Here is a 15268-nt window from a genome sequence, read left to right on the forward strand (position 1 = left end):
ATTTTGAGCCCAAGTCAAATGACCCAGGCTGTGAGACTCGGCGCCATTTGTTCTTTGCAGTGTAAACATACCTTAAGTAAGTCAGGAACTTTGGAAAACACTACCATGGGGGCCTTAGCCCAAAGCTTTACAGTCTAAAGACAAGAAACAACAGAAGAGAGAACCAAGGATTAACCGATATTATAAGTTATTGAGGAGCGGCCCTGAATCATTTAAAATAATTCCCTATCCAACCATAATGGACCTTATTTCCCTTCCTCTCCACCCTGACCTCATCCCCACTTCAAAAGTGACCTTCAAGTCACTGCATACTTTTATATTTCGCTAGAATAAGCCAAGCACAAAGAAGCTCTGAGCAGCTGAGTCAAAGTAATTAGGATGAGTGACACAGGACACCTGAATCCAGAGCCTATGTCTGATAAATTGGCAGGCCCAGCCAAAAGATATATTTTTATTCACTGCAACTGAACCCAAGTGACTACACTGCCAAGCTTTGGCAATGTGTCAGGGCAGAGGCTACAACCTACAGTTTCTTTGTTTCTCTGATTACTCTCCATCCTCAATAATAATTATTTTTAAATTAGACCATTTGAGTCTTACACTGTTTAGGAATTTCATGCACACCATTCAGAACCTTTGATCTCCGGGAAGAGGTAGTGAAGGAAGATTGCCCCTCTTTGGGATTCTTCTGCCAAGGGGACCTTAGTGTCCTTACCCATGTGTCTCATGCAAGCCCTGCAGTCCCATGATCGCCACAGATGAGAACAGCATTTAAAGGCGGCCAAAGGTGACACACTTCTATGTCAGACTGATATTCATACCTTCTAGCCCCCAAAAGGGCTCCTTGAATAAGGAGTTCCAGAACCAAACCTCCAGATGAATAACTGACTAAACCAGAAGTGATGTTCAAGGAAACCTATGGAAACGGAGCTGCCTGCACACTGCACCGGTGTATGAGTTTACACCAGGGATTCTCCCTTCACCCTGTGACTGAAGAGTGGAGGCTGTTGTATTCCTAGCAGAAGACCCGAGACTGAAGTGAAAAACTAGAGAGAGAACAAAAGGAACATCACTGCAAACACTATCAGCCCTCCAAAGAGAAAAACATGCCAAGTGGAATGCATATTAAGGCTCCACCCACTTGGGCGATTAAACTAGTTGAACCACATTAAAGTCTAGTCTACCCCAAAGACTTTAATCTGTGGTAGCCCTACAGTAGCAAGAATCTAGTACCTTGCAGCACTGCCATTTCAAATTCCCTAGTGTAGATATGGTCTTAACACACTCCCTACTCAACATAAGTTTCCCAGACAAGTGTGGAACAGGAACAGTTTTATCATCAAGGAGCAGATTTCTGAGAACAAGTTAATCTAATGAGATTTAACCCCCAATGCAGATGGGTATCTATAAAGAATTCTAAAAACAGCCTTGCAAGAAATTAGCTAAATGGTGGAAGTATTTATTGGTATAACCGGGTAATTAGCTGGTATAGCGAAGTTCTTTTCTGCAACTACAAATGCTTTAGAAATACAAACCTGTCTTCACATGGAATCAAACCTTCCTGATTGATCTCCTCCTTAGAGTTCTGTCATCTTAAAAAAGGAGATCTCTTGATAAATAGATTTTTAGATAGCCATATGATTCTTCTGCAGCCTACTCCAGTCTTTGTCAAGCACATTAATCCCACCAGACCAAACCAGCTTTAAAGATGATATACCACAAATAGGGCATTAAAAGCTAAATAGAATAGAAATTACATTAGCCAATAGGGAATATTTACAGTTTTGCTTACAAGAGATGCAGTTCTTATTTTCACCATTCTGTTCAAGTCTTACACCACGATCAGGATGCATTTAGGGTCTTAGTCCCAGCAGGTTTAGCACTTGCTTGTGGGTCTTTTACCAAGACGACGAATATATGTAATTACTCCCAGACTCATTCCATTGGGTGGCACAATTAATAGGACTGAAAGATGGATTTGAGGAAATAAAAGACCAAAGAATGCTGAAGATCTGCAGTGTAATTTTATTCACCTAGGAACAAAGGGTCAGAAGTCACAGCACAAGAGTTCATTTTGCTTTGTAAACTCATTAAAAGGACATTCTATGTACCAAAAAAATATTTAACATTTTAAATGCAGTCACCAAAGGAAACTGTAAAAGCTCAAGCACATTCAACTGTTTAATAAAATATTGATTTTTCAGTTTGTTTTCTTTATAATCACTTGCAAAGTATTGCTTTCCATATCGCCTTGCATATGCAGTATTAAATACAATAGGGTAAAGCAATTAAAGTCGAACAGGCTGAAAGAGTAAAAACTACATTTACTCTATAATGGGAATGTGTTGCTGAAAGGTTCTAGCCCTGTAGCACATTAGCAAGAATTACATAAAAGACACCAGGACTGAAGATATTAGGGCTAAGAGACCTCCAATTGATATTACACATTCATTTACTGAGAAGCCTACTGAAATTCAGTCTCCAATCTCTTTTCACACGCTTGAAAATATTTAAGGATCTTTAAATAGAGATAATGAAACTGATAACATTAGATAAAAGACTTGCTTATTCAAAGGACACAAGTTTCCCTAACGTCCTAATATACCTAACTCTGACCTTAAAAAAAAATCCTGGAGTAAAACCAGTTCAGTCCCCAAAAGTGTCTAACATGTATAAAAAAATGATAGCAGCTACAAAATAACCTATTGTATTGTCTAAATGCACCCAAGACCATTTTATATCAAATACTGAAGTGTAGGCTTAAAACATTTTTCCTATTTGCAACAAAAGATCCATTGCATACAAGCCATCCCTTTTTATCCAGCTAGTCAGACCTATAAAGTTTAGATTGCCTCCACTTGTCCCAAAATTGACCTGTTGAATTTCGTTTCCTCAAATTTTTAAAATTCAGAGGAGGAGATCTCTTACTAATTTCACTGAGCCTCTTGAACTGTAACCAGAACTTCAAGGAAATGCAGCATTTTGTGGGAAAAACAGGTGCCTTTAACATAATAAAGGCTGCTAAAAAGTGTTTCCCCACCCCAGATCCACCTTTCTTCATTGAACAAAGTTCTTCACTTAGGAGTGAGCCACATTATACAATGTTGCCTTATTAGTTTTGACTAGTTATATTCAGTTTCCAAAGATGCTAAGTAGTCCAACATGTCAGCATGAGCACAGCGCCTTCAATACCTAGAGTTAATGCACTTCCACGATCTGCATTCTCTCTACAACAGGGCATACGAGCCCCACCAACATAAGGCACTTACCTACAGGGAAAGGGGCAGGGGTGAGAACTCATGTAACATGCAAGTTTAAGGAAAGAGTCCCATTGAAGAACAGTTTAAGATCTCGCAAGCTATCAGTTCATTGCCAGTTAATTTATTGCATGCTGGTCTAATAAACTGCTCTTCCACTTCAGATACTGTCAGGTCCTCCCATTGGCAGTCACTCCATTAGTCCTTGATCTTTGACGGTCGTATTTCACAGAAACAATAAGGAAAAGCAGGAGGGTTGCTCCTTGGATAGCCGCCAGCAGGAAAAAGTAATAGTTTAAAAAGCAGCCATTAATGTTACCTAGAAAGAATTGGAGAGGAAAAGTAAATACACATAGGGAGTATACAATCCCGCTCAGTCCTATAATAATAAAGATTTCTCTCTGCAAAAGGTGTCGGCAAAACCAGAACCAGATCATATTTCCATCATGTAACCGGTATTTCAATTTTTGGCATTATCTAGAATATAAATTGCAGTTCTAGGAAAATATACAGCCTGCAAGCTGTGCTTTGTATTTTGTGCTTGTACCTCTTAAAGTCAGGAATGCCCTTGAGAAGAGCAGACCCCTTTAGCCCCCACAATATGATTTCTCCTCAATGACTGCCCACAACCCCACTTAATGTTACAGAAATTACATGTGTACAGAGGGGAGCACAAGGCCCCTGAGGCCTAAACAGTTTTTAAAAAGAATTAGCAGCCTGAGAAAAGTAGACTTAGAGACAGGAAAGCTGTGAAGGTGCCTCCTTTTTTATATAATTGATTTTCAACTAATGCAGAACCCAAATTCATTTAGTAAACTCCTAAAAGGGAGAGAGAAATGTAAGTGCTAACCAGAAATGTTTATAAGTGATGTACCTATGCAATGCCTTGTGGACTCGCTCATACTTCAGATAAAACAGGTTAGCTGAAAAACTATGAAATAGATTTTTGCTCTTCTCCCAATTTAAATAAAGGAGACCACACACAGAGGTTCCTCCCCCCCCTTTTTTTTTTAAAATATAAAATGAGCTACCTTGCTAAAAAAGGAAACCAACTCCCCTGCTGGAAATGCTACAAGCCGAATATGCTCTCTCAAGATTGCTATCAGAGTAAGACAAAAGCCTCTGAACTTAATGTACTTTTAATTTCCAGGCTATAGTTTCTTCATTTTAAATCAGAACCCCCAAAATGTATTTTCTCCTCAATGCCCTCTCACTCTGAAACAGAGCTTAATAAGTAAATGGACAATCTTACTCTCCTGCAAGGAGAGTAAGAACAAGATTTGTATCAACAAGTGGTCAGGTTTATGGCTCACTGCTTAAATAGAAAGGTAATCAGTAAAAAAAAATTAAATGAATTATGTTGATATAGAAAAAGTTTTGATATGAAAATGACTTAAATCACTGAAGATTTCATCTCACAGACATATGCAAAAAACTGTATGGCCAAAACTAATCCAATGTATATTCAAAGGAATGAGTGAGGAACATTTCCAACTGCCCGGCACCTCCTCCACCTCTAATTCTTCATCATTGGTTTTTGTATATTTCTTTTAACCTGCTGAGGCATTTTCACAGCAACTTCCTAGCAATTCTGCACACAAGATGTAATGTAGATCTGAAAGATTTACGAATGATGATTTTTCACTTTTACTACCTGAATTGTCAAAAACCTGATTTTTTCTAATCCACTTTCCACAAATTTGTACAATTAATTCTTGGGCTTGGTTTCCACTACCAACTTATGTTGGTATAACAACATCGCTCAGGGGTGCGTAGACAGTGCTATGTTGATGGAAGGGCTTCTCCCATTGACATAGCTTTGTCTCTCGGGGAGGTGGAGACCTATGCTAACGGGAGAGGTTCTCCCGTCAGTGTAGTTCGTGTCTTCACTAGGCACTACAGAGGTGCAGCTGTAACAGTTCCAGTGTGGACAAACCCTTGAACTGTAAGCTGTTTAGAAGCCATTCATTATGCACGTGCAATATTTGAGATCAGAGCTTTGCATGATACCACTCATATGGTGTCTTTTTCTAACTCAACTGGATATGTAACTGAGAATCAAGTCTCCAAAGTGAACTTTTAAATACAAGATCAAAGCTAGCTTTCTCTGAATAGTCTTCAATATTCACTAAAAAGGCATTCTATGAACAATCCTGGCAGAAATCCTATTTGCTAATGTATTTACAGAGCGCAAAACAGTGAAAGCAAAGTTTGTACTGTCATTGCTCCACAAGACAGATTTTTTTTCTTCTAGGTCCACTGGATCACTCTCTTTTTATCCCTTTAACCATCTAGTGGTCTAATTAAATTTATCCACAGTTTTTAGCCCATACTACCTAAGCTGTTTCATGGAAAGTAGAAGTTTATGCAATGAAGACGGTAAATGATCTAATTTTAATGATCTCCTAGAATATAGTGAAACTGTAAAGCTTTAGGGTAAAAACATATATTTTACAACATCATTGAAATGGATGAAGCATAAACAGAATTCTGAAGTTCATATACTACAATTTCTTTAGACAACCTCTTAGCCTTGTTCAGTGCTAATGGTGCCTGTGTGTCTGAAGTCCTCAATCTCCCCTCCCTGCTCAGCCGAATGGGGAAATAAAGTTACAAAAATTCATCATGAAAAATTCAACAGCATTATTCATATCAAGCCATTACTGCAATTCTCTTTCAGCCCTCTCAGAGCAAAGTTAGGAATCCATCCAGCTATATGGAACTTCTTTCTGGTTCAATTCACCTCTGACATTTCCTCAAAGTTGTTTTAAGCTAGTGATTTATGCACATTAAATGCTTCTAAATTAAGAAAGCTCATTGGTAAAACATTATCCTTCTATTAAGAAAAAAGCTCCTACTATTGCTGAATTTTCAAGAATACACTATGGCTTGCTTCCAACATGCCACGAGCTACAGCCAAATTGGACCATTATGACTATTATAAGCAAAAGGGGGAAGCAAGAAATAGAGAAGCACACATCAGTCCTTACAAGCTTTGAATGCAGCGTACACATGTGTTGAGATTAAGTTATTGTAATTATTGAAATGCAAGATCTAATTAAATGAGTTTATAATAAAAAGCAAAAGCAGTCTTCTCTTGACATTTAAAATACAATATACTTTCAAAACTCCATCTGAAGAGCAGAAGTAGTAATTTTCCTTTGTGGGACGGGATGTTAAAAAAAAACATCAAGATTTCATGGAGTGATCACAGAAATAATTGAATCATTTCAATGTAGCGATCAACGCTTAAGTGCCAGCAGACAGTGTGCTCTACTGCCATCAATGGGAAGTAGTGAGAGAACACATTGGAGAACATTTAATGCCGCTAGTTTATACTGCATTTCTTTAAAAATTTATAGTTGTAGAATATCTAATGAAAAATTCACAAACACTTCATTCACAATAAAGCTTCAGTCTCACAACTGATGGGCAGGAACCTTGAAGACCTTACTAGGTCTTACTAAATTTAAAATTTGATACATTTGCTAAAACATTTTTAAAATAAAACAGTGAATTTAACACTTTGAAAAGTACTCGATAGCACTAAAAAACAATGAAGCCCCATTTATTCACTGGAGTAACAGTCCACGTAGCAGCAACACAAGATACTACAAACCAAAGCCACCCCACTGGTAGGTCTCAACCCCCGATTCCAAGGTACAAACTTTGGGAACGCAAGGGGAGATAAGAGCTCCGCAGCTGCCGTTTAGGGCCAAGATAGATAGGGATTTCCGGTAATTCCCTGGTAACAGCTGTCCACTGGGAAGCAGCCTGAGCATCCCCAGCTTACTCTACACAGCTGACCAAAGGAGCCACCCGAGGCAACACCTTTCGGTCTTAACCCAAGAAGTACTTGAGCCAATCTATATTTTTAGATGGGGGTGCTACCTTTTCTGGGACTGTTTTATCATAGCCTAAGGAAAACAAGATGGGATGGATCATGCTAGAAAAGGGGGCAAAAATGTCTAATTAAAAATGTCAAGTATGACAAACATTTTATAAACTAGTAACTTCCTCCATATTTAGTGCACATCTCTTGAATTATATGTATGCTGTAAGAATGGACAGATTTGATCACCAAAGTTGCCATGGCAGAATAAATCTTGGCCAATATTAACAACTGGTTTTAAAAAAAGTATTTTTATCTTCAGGATGAACAAACATCAACCCCAGAGGAACTAAGGGCTAGTCTACACTTACCTGCCGGGTCGACACGGTGAGTTCGAACTATCGCGTCTAATCTAGACGCGATAGTTCGAACTCCCCGCGCGCTCCGGTCGACTCCGGTACTCCACCACTGCAAACGGCGGTGGCGGAGTCGACCTTGGAGCCGTGGACTTCCATCCCGCGGCGTCTGGACGGGTAAGTAGTTCGAACTAGGGTACTTCGAGTTCAGCTACGCTATTCACGTAGCTGAACTTGCGTACCCTAGTTCGACCCCCGCCCTTAGTGTAGACCTGCCCTTAGTCTCTCACTGAGAATTTGCTGGTCTGGTCCTGTGTTGTTCAATCATTGCTCTACTAGTCTCTTACGCTGCCTAGGGTTTAGCAAGAGAGACGAGGTGGGTGAGGTAATAACTTTTATTGGACCTCACGCACCTTGTCTCTCTAAAGTCTTGGGACTGACACGACTACAACACGGCATACGGGGTTTCCCAGGCAGCTCAAGAATCTCAGGGAAAACAGTTTCCCATTCACCTCATCTGAAAAAAATCTCAAAATGCTAAATTATAGAAATATTTTCTACAACAAAGATTATTCCTGTGAAAGTCATGACCAAAAAACCCCACATCCTTAGAAACTCAACAGTTACGGGTGTGTCAGAACAAAATGCTTGTTACTGCTGTACAACTAGATGAAATGTGGGACCTCTGTTTTTGGAATAAAATTTTGTATTCGTGATGACTCCTGTGTAAAGATTAAGCTTTTGGCCATCTGTTTTTAAAGAAGAAACTTGTAAAATAAATATGCCAACTTATGGCATAAATGTAGTTTCCAGACAGACTGTTAAAAAAAGTCTACATCACATCTGATCTAGCAGAAAGGGCAAAAAAATTCAACACCAAGTTTAACTTTAGGCATAATTTGTAGAGGGTACATAAAACTGTACCTGCATATCAATGTTAACCTAATTTATTAAATCTTTCACACACTCTTCTTGCTGGAACTAATCAAGCCACTGAAGTCTGTAAATGATCTTATGAAATTCCCAAGGTGCCACCTACTGGTGCCAATGATTTTGTTTAACTTCAACTGACAGTGAAACTGTAAAATAAACTGATTGCTAGGTAGAAATGCAAATTTAACTCTTGTATGGTAATTGCCACAAAGTACCCTGAAACATGAGTTGCAAATAATCAGCACTCTTGTCAAAAACCTGTTTTATTATTTTCACTGAAAATGTGTGTAATTTAAAAATTTTTAAGAGAGCAAAAAAAATTCTTCAACTGCTTCTACTAATCTAGACATTCCAGCTAAAATATTCTTAAATGTACAAATATCTTCTGGTGAGCAAAAATAGTAACACAGCTGAGCAATTAACTGAATCAGCTCTTTTATAAAGTCCACTTTACAACATATGCATTTCTAATGTATCCATTTAAGGCAGTATCTCAGCTCCAATTGTAGCAATATGCAAGATGAAATTATGTCTTTGCCATATTAAGAGGGTTTACAAATTCAAAGTGTTACAATTCTAAGCTAAGAAAGTTCCCACCCCTGAAATATAATGATTTCTGATTAAGCATTTTACTTCATCATCCTCCAATACATTGAGGATTACTTACCAAAATCTGTATGATTACTCATCCAGCCAATTGCGTTAATAGACACCAACGCCAGCAGTCCTGAGCCAACAAATGACCCAATTCCAGAAAAGAAAAAGAACAGTCCCATAATGGCACTCTGCATGGATTTGGGAGCAGCTGAATATGCAAATTCTAGGCCTGTATTAAAAGAAAAAAGGTATCAATCTGTAAGAAATTTATGTGCTTGGTTACCAGCTCAATGTGCCTGCTAATGACAAATATCCATGAACACTGAAAATACATTTGTACAAGGTTAAAAACAAGAACTTGGATTTTCAGAGGACACTAAGGGATTTATTTACCCACTCCCATTGATTTCCAATGAGTATCTAACTCCCTTAGGCTGCTCTGAAAGTCTTAGTCAAGGTTATCAATGTTTTATATTTGCATTAAATCCTGAACTTATATATAAATATAAAATACTTTGATTTTTATGTGCTGCACCACTTTATTGTTCTTTTAGCAAGTGCACAACCTTATAGCAAACAAGTTCTCTCAGAAATCTCGTGTCAACTGATATCAGTCAAGTCTCATTGTATACCAGAATCAACATACCATCTAGGGAAGTTTACATTATACTTGGCTTTCAACCTTATCCAAAGTGAGTTAAACAGCTAGGACACTGTCCAGCCAAACTGTTTTTAATCAATGGTTTGGCTAGTCTGTTTTAGAACAGTTTTTAAAATGCCATGTTTGAGCATTGATGGAAGGTGACTACAATATGACCGAGATGTGAAAATTTTTAAAGTAGTTTTCATAACAAAAGCCAGCTCTCTTGACTCCCATATGGTCTTCTTGGCTAGACCATGTTTTGGCAAGTCATGTTTTGACTGAGGCAAATCCTACATCCCCCATGGACGTTCATTTCTCTGAATTTGCAACAATTAGGGTAAGTCTCAATAGTTTTTAAAAAGTTTCCCCTCCTCCCAACACAGTTAACTATTTAACTTTACTGTGGGCAGATGGGACCTAGAATCTGCGTATCAGACTAATCTGCAGCCCCAGTTCCCCAACATGATATGCTGTTATAGGCCTGATCCCACAAAACTTATGCACATGCTTAACTTTACATAGTCAGAATTCTACTGAAGTCAATGGGACTACTCACAGGGCATAAAAGCAAGGACAATTTTTTGCAGAATCACAGCCAAGGTATTGTCTACAGGTAAGGGCAAGGGATGGGAGACTTAAGTCAAAGTAGTCTGCCTCTTCCTGAAATTAATGGGAAAGACTCTCCATACCTCCTTTATGCTTCTTTGCAGAGGCATGGCTGCGCCTATGAAGCAAGCTCAGAGCCATCCTCCCTTCACATAATGTTGAAACTGCAAGTATTTCTTTAACACTGCTTGACTATCACTACTCATCCATACACAGTGCTTGATAGGAACACAATGGTGTTTTCCTTTAAGGGGAAAGGCTTAAGACTTCAAGCCAGATGGGTCAATTAGTCAGGGCCTGAGGGTGCAGTTCTGTTCAGACAAGGCAGTGCATCAGAACTACATGTTCTCCCTTATTGATCTGTAGTGCCACGTGGGAAACCGCGTCTGAACCACCACATTGTTCTCCCTTGAAGCGGAGAGCACTTGAATGCTGCCAAGTGACATCTCTATGGATTGAAGAGTGCTGAAGAGCCCTTTTTCAGAAGTCAGACGGGAGGCTCCAATAAAGGTAAACCCAGAACGTGAGGCTCAGTGTCCTTATAGATGTATGGAAGCCAACAGTATTTTTCTGGGAGAAGAAAGCTTCTGTTTAATACAACAGACACTAAAGTTAAAAAATTGTCCAAATCCTATTTATTGGGATGTTTTGCCACTAACATTACATTTGAAATCATTTCTAATTCTTATTTGGCCAAACCCTTATTAAAAATGCAGCAGTCTGTTCATCTTAAATAAAACTGTAACCTTGCACTAAATAACCTCAGCTGTCAGAAAAGTTTCCAGACTATCTGAGATTCAGTCTGGTGACCACACTGGATACTAGTCACACAACTCCAACTGAAGTACACTGAGTGAAAGAACTCCAGTCTGATTTTTTTTTCTTAGTTCCTTCACAAAAGCATTAAACTTGAGTGATACCTTTGGGGGGGAAAATGTAATACTACATACTTCTGTAATTAAAAAAAAAATCATGCTTCCAAACTTGAATAATGTTCCTAGTTACCCAAATATTTAATCTGGCCTAAAGAACAAAATCTTTTCTTTGCCATCAGTGATATTGCTGCCTGCTGGCAGCCATTGATAGCAATTTCATGCTACCTCAAATAAGCAGTTTTGAAATTAAACCCTGTAGTTGGTGGTGTCATGTGAGATTACGATTCCCAGCTAAATACGGGTGCTTTAAGAGGATTGCAGGGAATAATACAAAAGATTAATTCAATGTGTGTCATCTTTTTAAAAGGTACCTGAAGTGAAACTAATATGGTTTAATAAAAGTATGCTCAGCTTTACTGTAAACAAAAACAAACTTATGTTTCAGGTTTTAACATATTCAGTTCTTTTCTGAACAAAGTGCTTTCAAATCACAGTATTGTAACCATTAACATTTCACTTTTTCAAAAATTTAATTTCATAGCACTACGGATACGCCGATCAAATTTAAAAATCACGTTTTTCTTGAAGTATTTTCCATTCAATCTTAAGGCGCCTTCTTATTACCAGTCATTTAATTTAGATAATGATCAGAAGATTGAAACAAAGCTTTGTAAACCAAATGGAAGGAAAGGGTGATATAAAGAACAATTAAGATGTGCATGAACTCCCCAGTTCAAACAGGCACATTTATATTCCCCCTGCCAACCAAAAAAAAAAAATTGGCTACACAGGTTTTCACATAGATTTTCACATAGAATATCAGGCTTGGAAGGGACCTCAGGAGGTCATCTAGTCCAACCCCCTGCTCAAACCAGGACCAATCCCTAGACAGATTTTTACCCCAGTTCCCTAAATGGCCCCCTCAAGGGCTGAACTCACAATCCTGTGTTTAGCAGGCCAATGCTCAAGTTATAAAACCATTATTAGAGCTGCAACAAGTGCAAAAGAACAGCAGTGTAATTGCATGAGAATAGGACAGGACTTAAAAGGTTTTACTTTGTCTATTAAATCAAGTAGTACAAACAACCTGGAATCTAGAACTCAACAGAAGAATTTATCACTTTTTTTAAACCACTGATCCTTTGACAAATACACTGAAGATATGTTATATTTTGTTTGGGAACTTTTATAAACTGTGTAATAATTCTGATAGTCAAAAGAGAGACGACATCTCAAAGACGGAGGCACCAAATACCTTTTTCAAATATACAGGCATTTCTTGTAAGTCAGTTGCGTACATGAATTCAGATTTAGAGTTAACATAATTCCCCTAAGGTTGCTAAGCAACTACTGCTTTATTCTCTGCTTTAAGCTTTCTCTGTAGTTGAGAAAGATATTAAAACAGAGATGACATTCAGAAAGTGACTTGTTTAAGCAAGAATTCCAATTGCTTATTCTGAAGTGATAGAAACAGTCTTTAGTAGCTGTGGGTAGGAAAATATCCTAAGATAACAGGAGATATTATGGATGTTATTACACATACAATAAAACTTAACATGATAAAGGGCAGCACTGATTATTGCAAAGGATCCGCTCTGCACTCCCACAGCACATCTTAAGTTAGCTAGCACCTTAAGTCACACCATTCCCCATTTTACAAGCAGTTAAGTTGAGCCGAAGATGTTAAGTGACCTCTCTTATATATTATTGCAGCAAGATCAGGAACAGACCCCACAGACTACTAGCCTGGTGTTTTACTTACGTAACAATTCCCCAAGGTGCTAAATTTTATTTCTTCTAGTCCAATACAATGCTAGTCCGGACAGCAAGTTACACCCTCCCAGCAGACAAAAAAACAACAAAGAAAAGCTTGCACCAGCTGTGCAGGCCATTTTATTATACTCCTAAGTAATGAAGAGCAAAATGAAGTCAAACGTTGGGGAAAACATGTAAAAGGACAAGTGCCTCAGAAGTAGAGGAGAACTTAGCAGGAGGTACAAAGAATTAAAGGCTATGAAATAAACATGTAAAAAGCATGAAATGAAAGCTGCTGATCCCTTCTATTCCAAAGAGAGTCAGGCTGGGAACACAAATCAGTACCAAGTAGGCCACAACATTGGTCAGTTCACTACAGCCAAGATGGCCTCTGAGGCCATGCCGCACCTATCTGAATATGGTGGACTTTTAGATGACTTGCACCTTCATATTGTAAAAGGTGATCATAAACCCCAGCATCTAGCGCCCATTCATGTAAATGCATGCTGCTTGTTTCACATGCAAAATTCATGGAGGATAGGTCCATCAATGGCTACTAGCCAGGATGGGCAGGGATGATGTCCCTAGCCTCTGTTTGCCAGAAGCTGAGAATGGATCACTTGATGATTACCTGTTCTGTTCGTTCCCTCTGGGGCACCTGGCATTGGCCATTGTCGGAAGACTGGATACCGGGCTAGATGGACCATTGGTATGACACAGTATGGCCGTTCTTATGTTCTCCTTTTGCACCAAAACCCAGCTCACTAAGAGAGTCTAACCATTTCCTAGTACTGGTGTGCCATAGCAGGACAGATGGAAGCAAAGGGCTGATGAGCTAAAGGCTCTCTGCTATTGACCTGAGGGGGAAAACAGACTATATGGGAACTGGGGTCACATGTTCTGATTCTAACATTGATTTAGTCAAGTGTGACAAAAGGAGTAGCAGCCTCTGAAAACCATCTTGTCCCATAACGGGAAATCCTATCTGAGGGAATCATCTAAGGCAGACGTTCTCAAACTCCCTGAGAAGGCACAGCCTTGAGCCAGGGAAGTGCCAGCTGCCTGTCTTTTGACCAGGGTGTAGGGCTGCCAGAGTGGATTCAGAGCTCCGCTTGGTGTGGGTGCTGGCCAGGGAGGGGTGGACACTAGGGAAAGCAGCTTCACCCAGTGCTCTGCCCCTCAGCTTGGCTATGCCCACAGCAATGCAGGGGCTCTCCTGCTTCCCCGTCTTCCCCCTGCCACCCTCATATCTCCCCTGTGCTCTCTTTGGTTGAAGTAGCCTATGCAGTATCAGAAAGGCTCCTCTCCATTCCCACAGGTCCCCATCTCATTCCCATTGTATACTGAGGGCTCCGCTCCATTCACTACTGATCTGCTGCTCACCTTTAGGCAGTGGGGCTGGGTAAATTAGGACGACGAGGAGGGCTCTCTTTCTGATCAGCTGCAGCTGTTAACTTCCAGTTCTGCACCCACATCACAACAGCAGACCCTGTGCAAAGTGGGCTGTGAGCTCTGCCGCAGCTCCTGGAACCACCTTCCTCCCTGTTCCCTGGTGCCACAGGGCGCCTGTGCCTGGTCATGTCAGGTGCCAGGAAGAGCCAGGGTCCTGCGCAGTTCCTGCCTTGGATGATGTGCTGACTTCTGCAGTGCACCAGTGCAGCTGGAGAGTAACCAGTTGGTCTCCGCCAGGTATAGCCCCAGCTTCCCTGACCATACCACAGCAGAGACCCATCCCAGCTACCGGCTCTGCACCCTCATCGACTTCCTGCTGGATTGGACCTACACACAGCTCATAGTGCTGCTGGACCAGTGAGTACCATACTCTGCCTCACTGCCCAGGAACTCCACTGCTCCTGCCCACCTCCACTAAAGGGGGGGCCTGCTCCCTACCTGTGAGCCCAGCATCCATGAACCCCGTCACTTCTTCCCACGGCCTCTGAAAACTGGGAAGGAGTTGCAGTGTCAGTCGGCGTTACGGTTTCCAAAAGCATTTGGGCAGTGTTATTTTAGCTGCTCTGATCTGTATTTTCTGAACACAAAAGGTGCTTTATGAAATAAAATTGGTACTTCTGACACAAATACTCAGACCTATATACCGATCAAAGCCCTTTAACTATTACTTGTATTCTTGCAAAGTATGCAATTTTCAGTTTTGTGTTGTCACAGTAAACTATGGGGGTGGGGGAAATTGGTTTTTCTTAAACTTTGCTGTATGGAACCTAAGTTAGGAGCCCCTGTGCTAAGGGGAAGAAACCAAGTTCAATGTTAAACTTTAAACATCTGTACAAATTAAGATACTGAATTACTGTGGCTGTTAATATCATTTTATGTTATGGCTCTAAGCAAAAGCTCCATGTGACTTAACTGGAATAAGGTCACTGAGGGAGTGATCTCGCATTAGGACTAGCTAGCTG

General features: G+C 39.9%; 1 protein-coding gene across 1 annotated transcript in view; it reads right to left on the minus strand.

Moving 5' to 3' along the window:
- Positions 1–2005: 2005 nt before the first annotated feature.
- Positions 2006–15268, minus strand: part of SLC15A4 (solute carrier family 15 member 4) — a 56458-nt gene continuing 43195 nt past the window's right edge. Inside the window, exons 7-8 of the mRNA XM_039505478.1 lie at positions 9046–9204; positions 2006–3576 (exon numbers count right to left, since the gene is read on the minus strand). Of these exons, the coding sequence (XP_039361412.1) occupies positions 3428–3576; positions 9046–9204 (308 nt within the window). The 3' untranslated portion in view covers positions 2006–3427. The remainder of the gene's footprint in view (positions 3577–9045; positions 9205–15268) is intronic.

Source organism: Mauremys reevesii, linkage group 18, assembly GCF_016161935.1.
Source record: "Mauremys reevesii isolate NIE-2019 linkage group 18, ASM1616193v1, whole genome shotgun sequence".
NCBI classification, from domain to species: domain Eukaryota; kingdom Metazoa; phylum Chordata; order Testudines; family Geoemydidae; genus Mauremys; species Mauremys reevesii.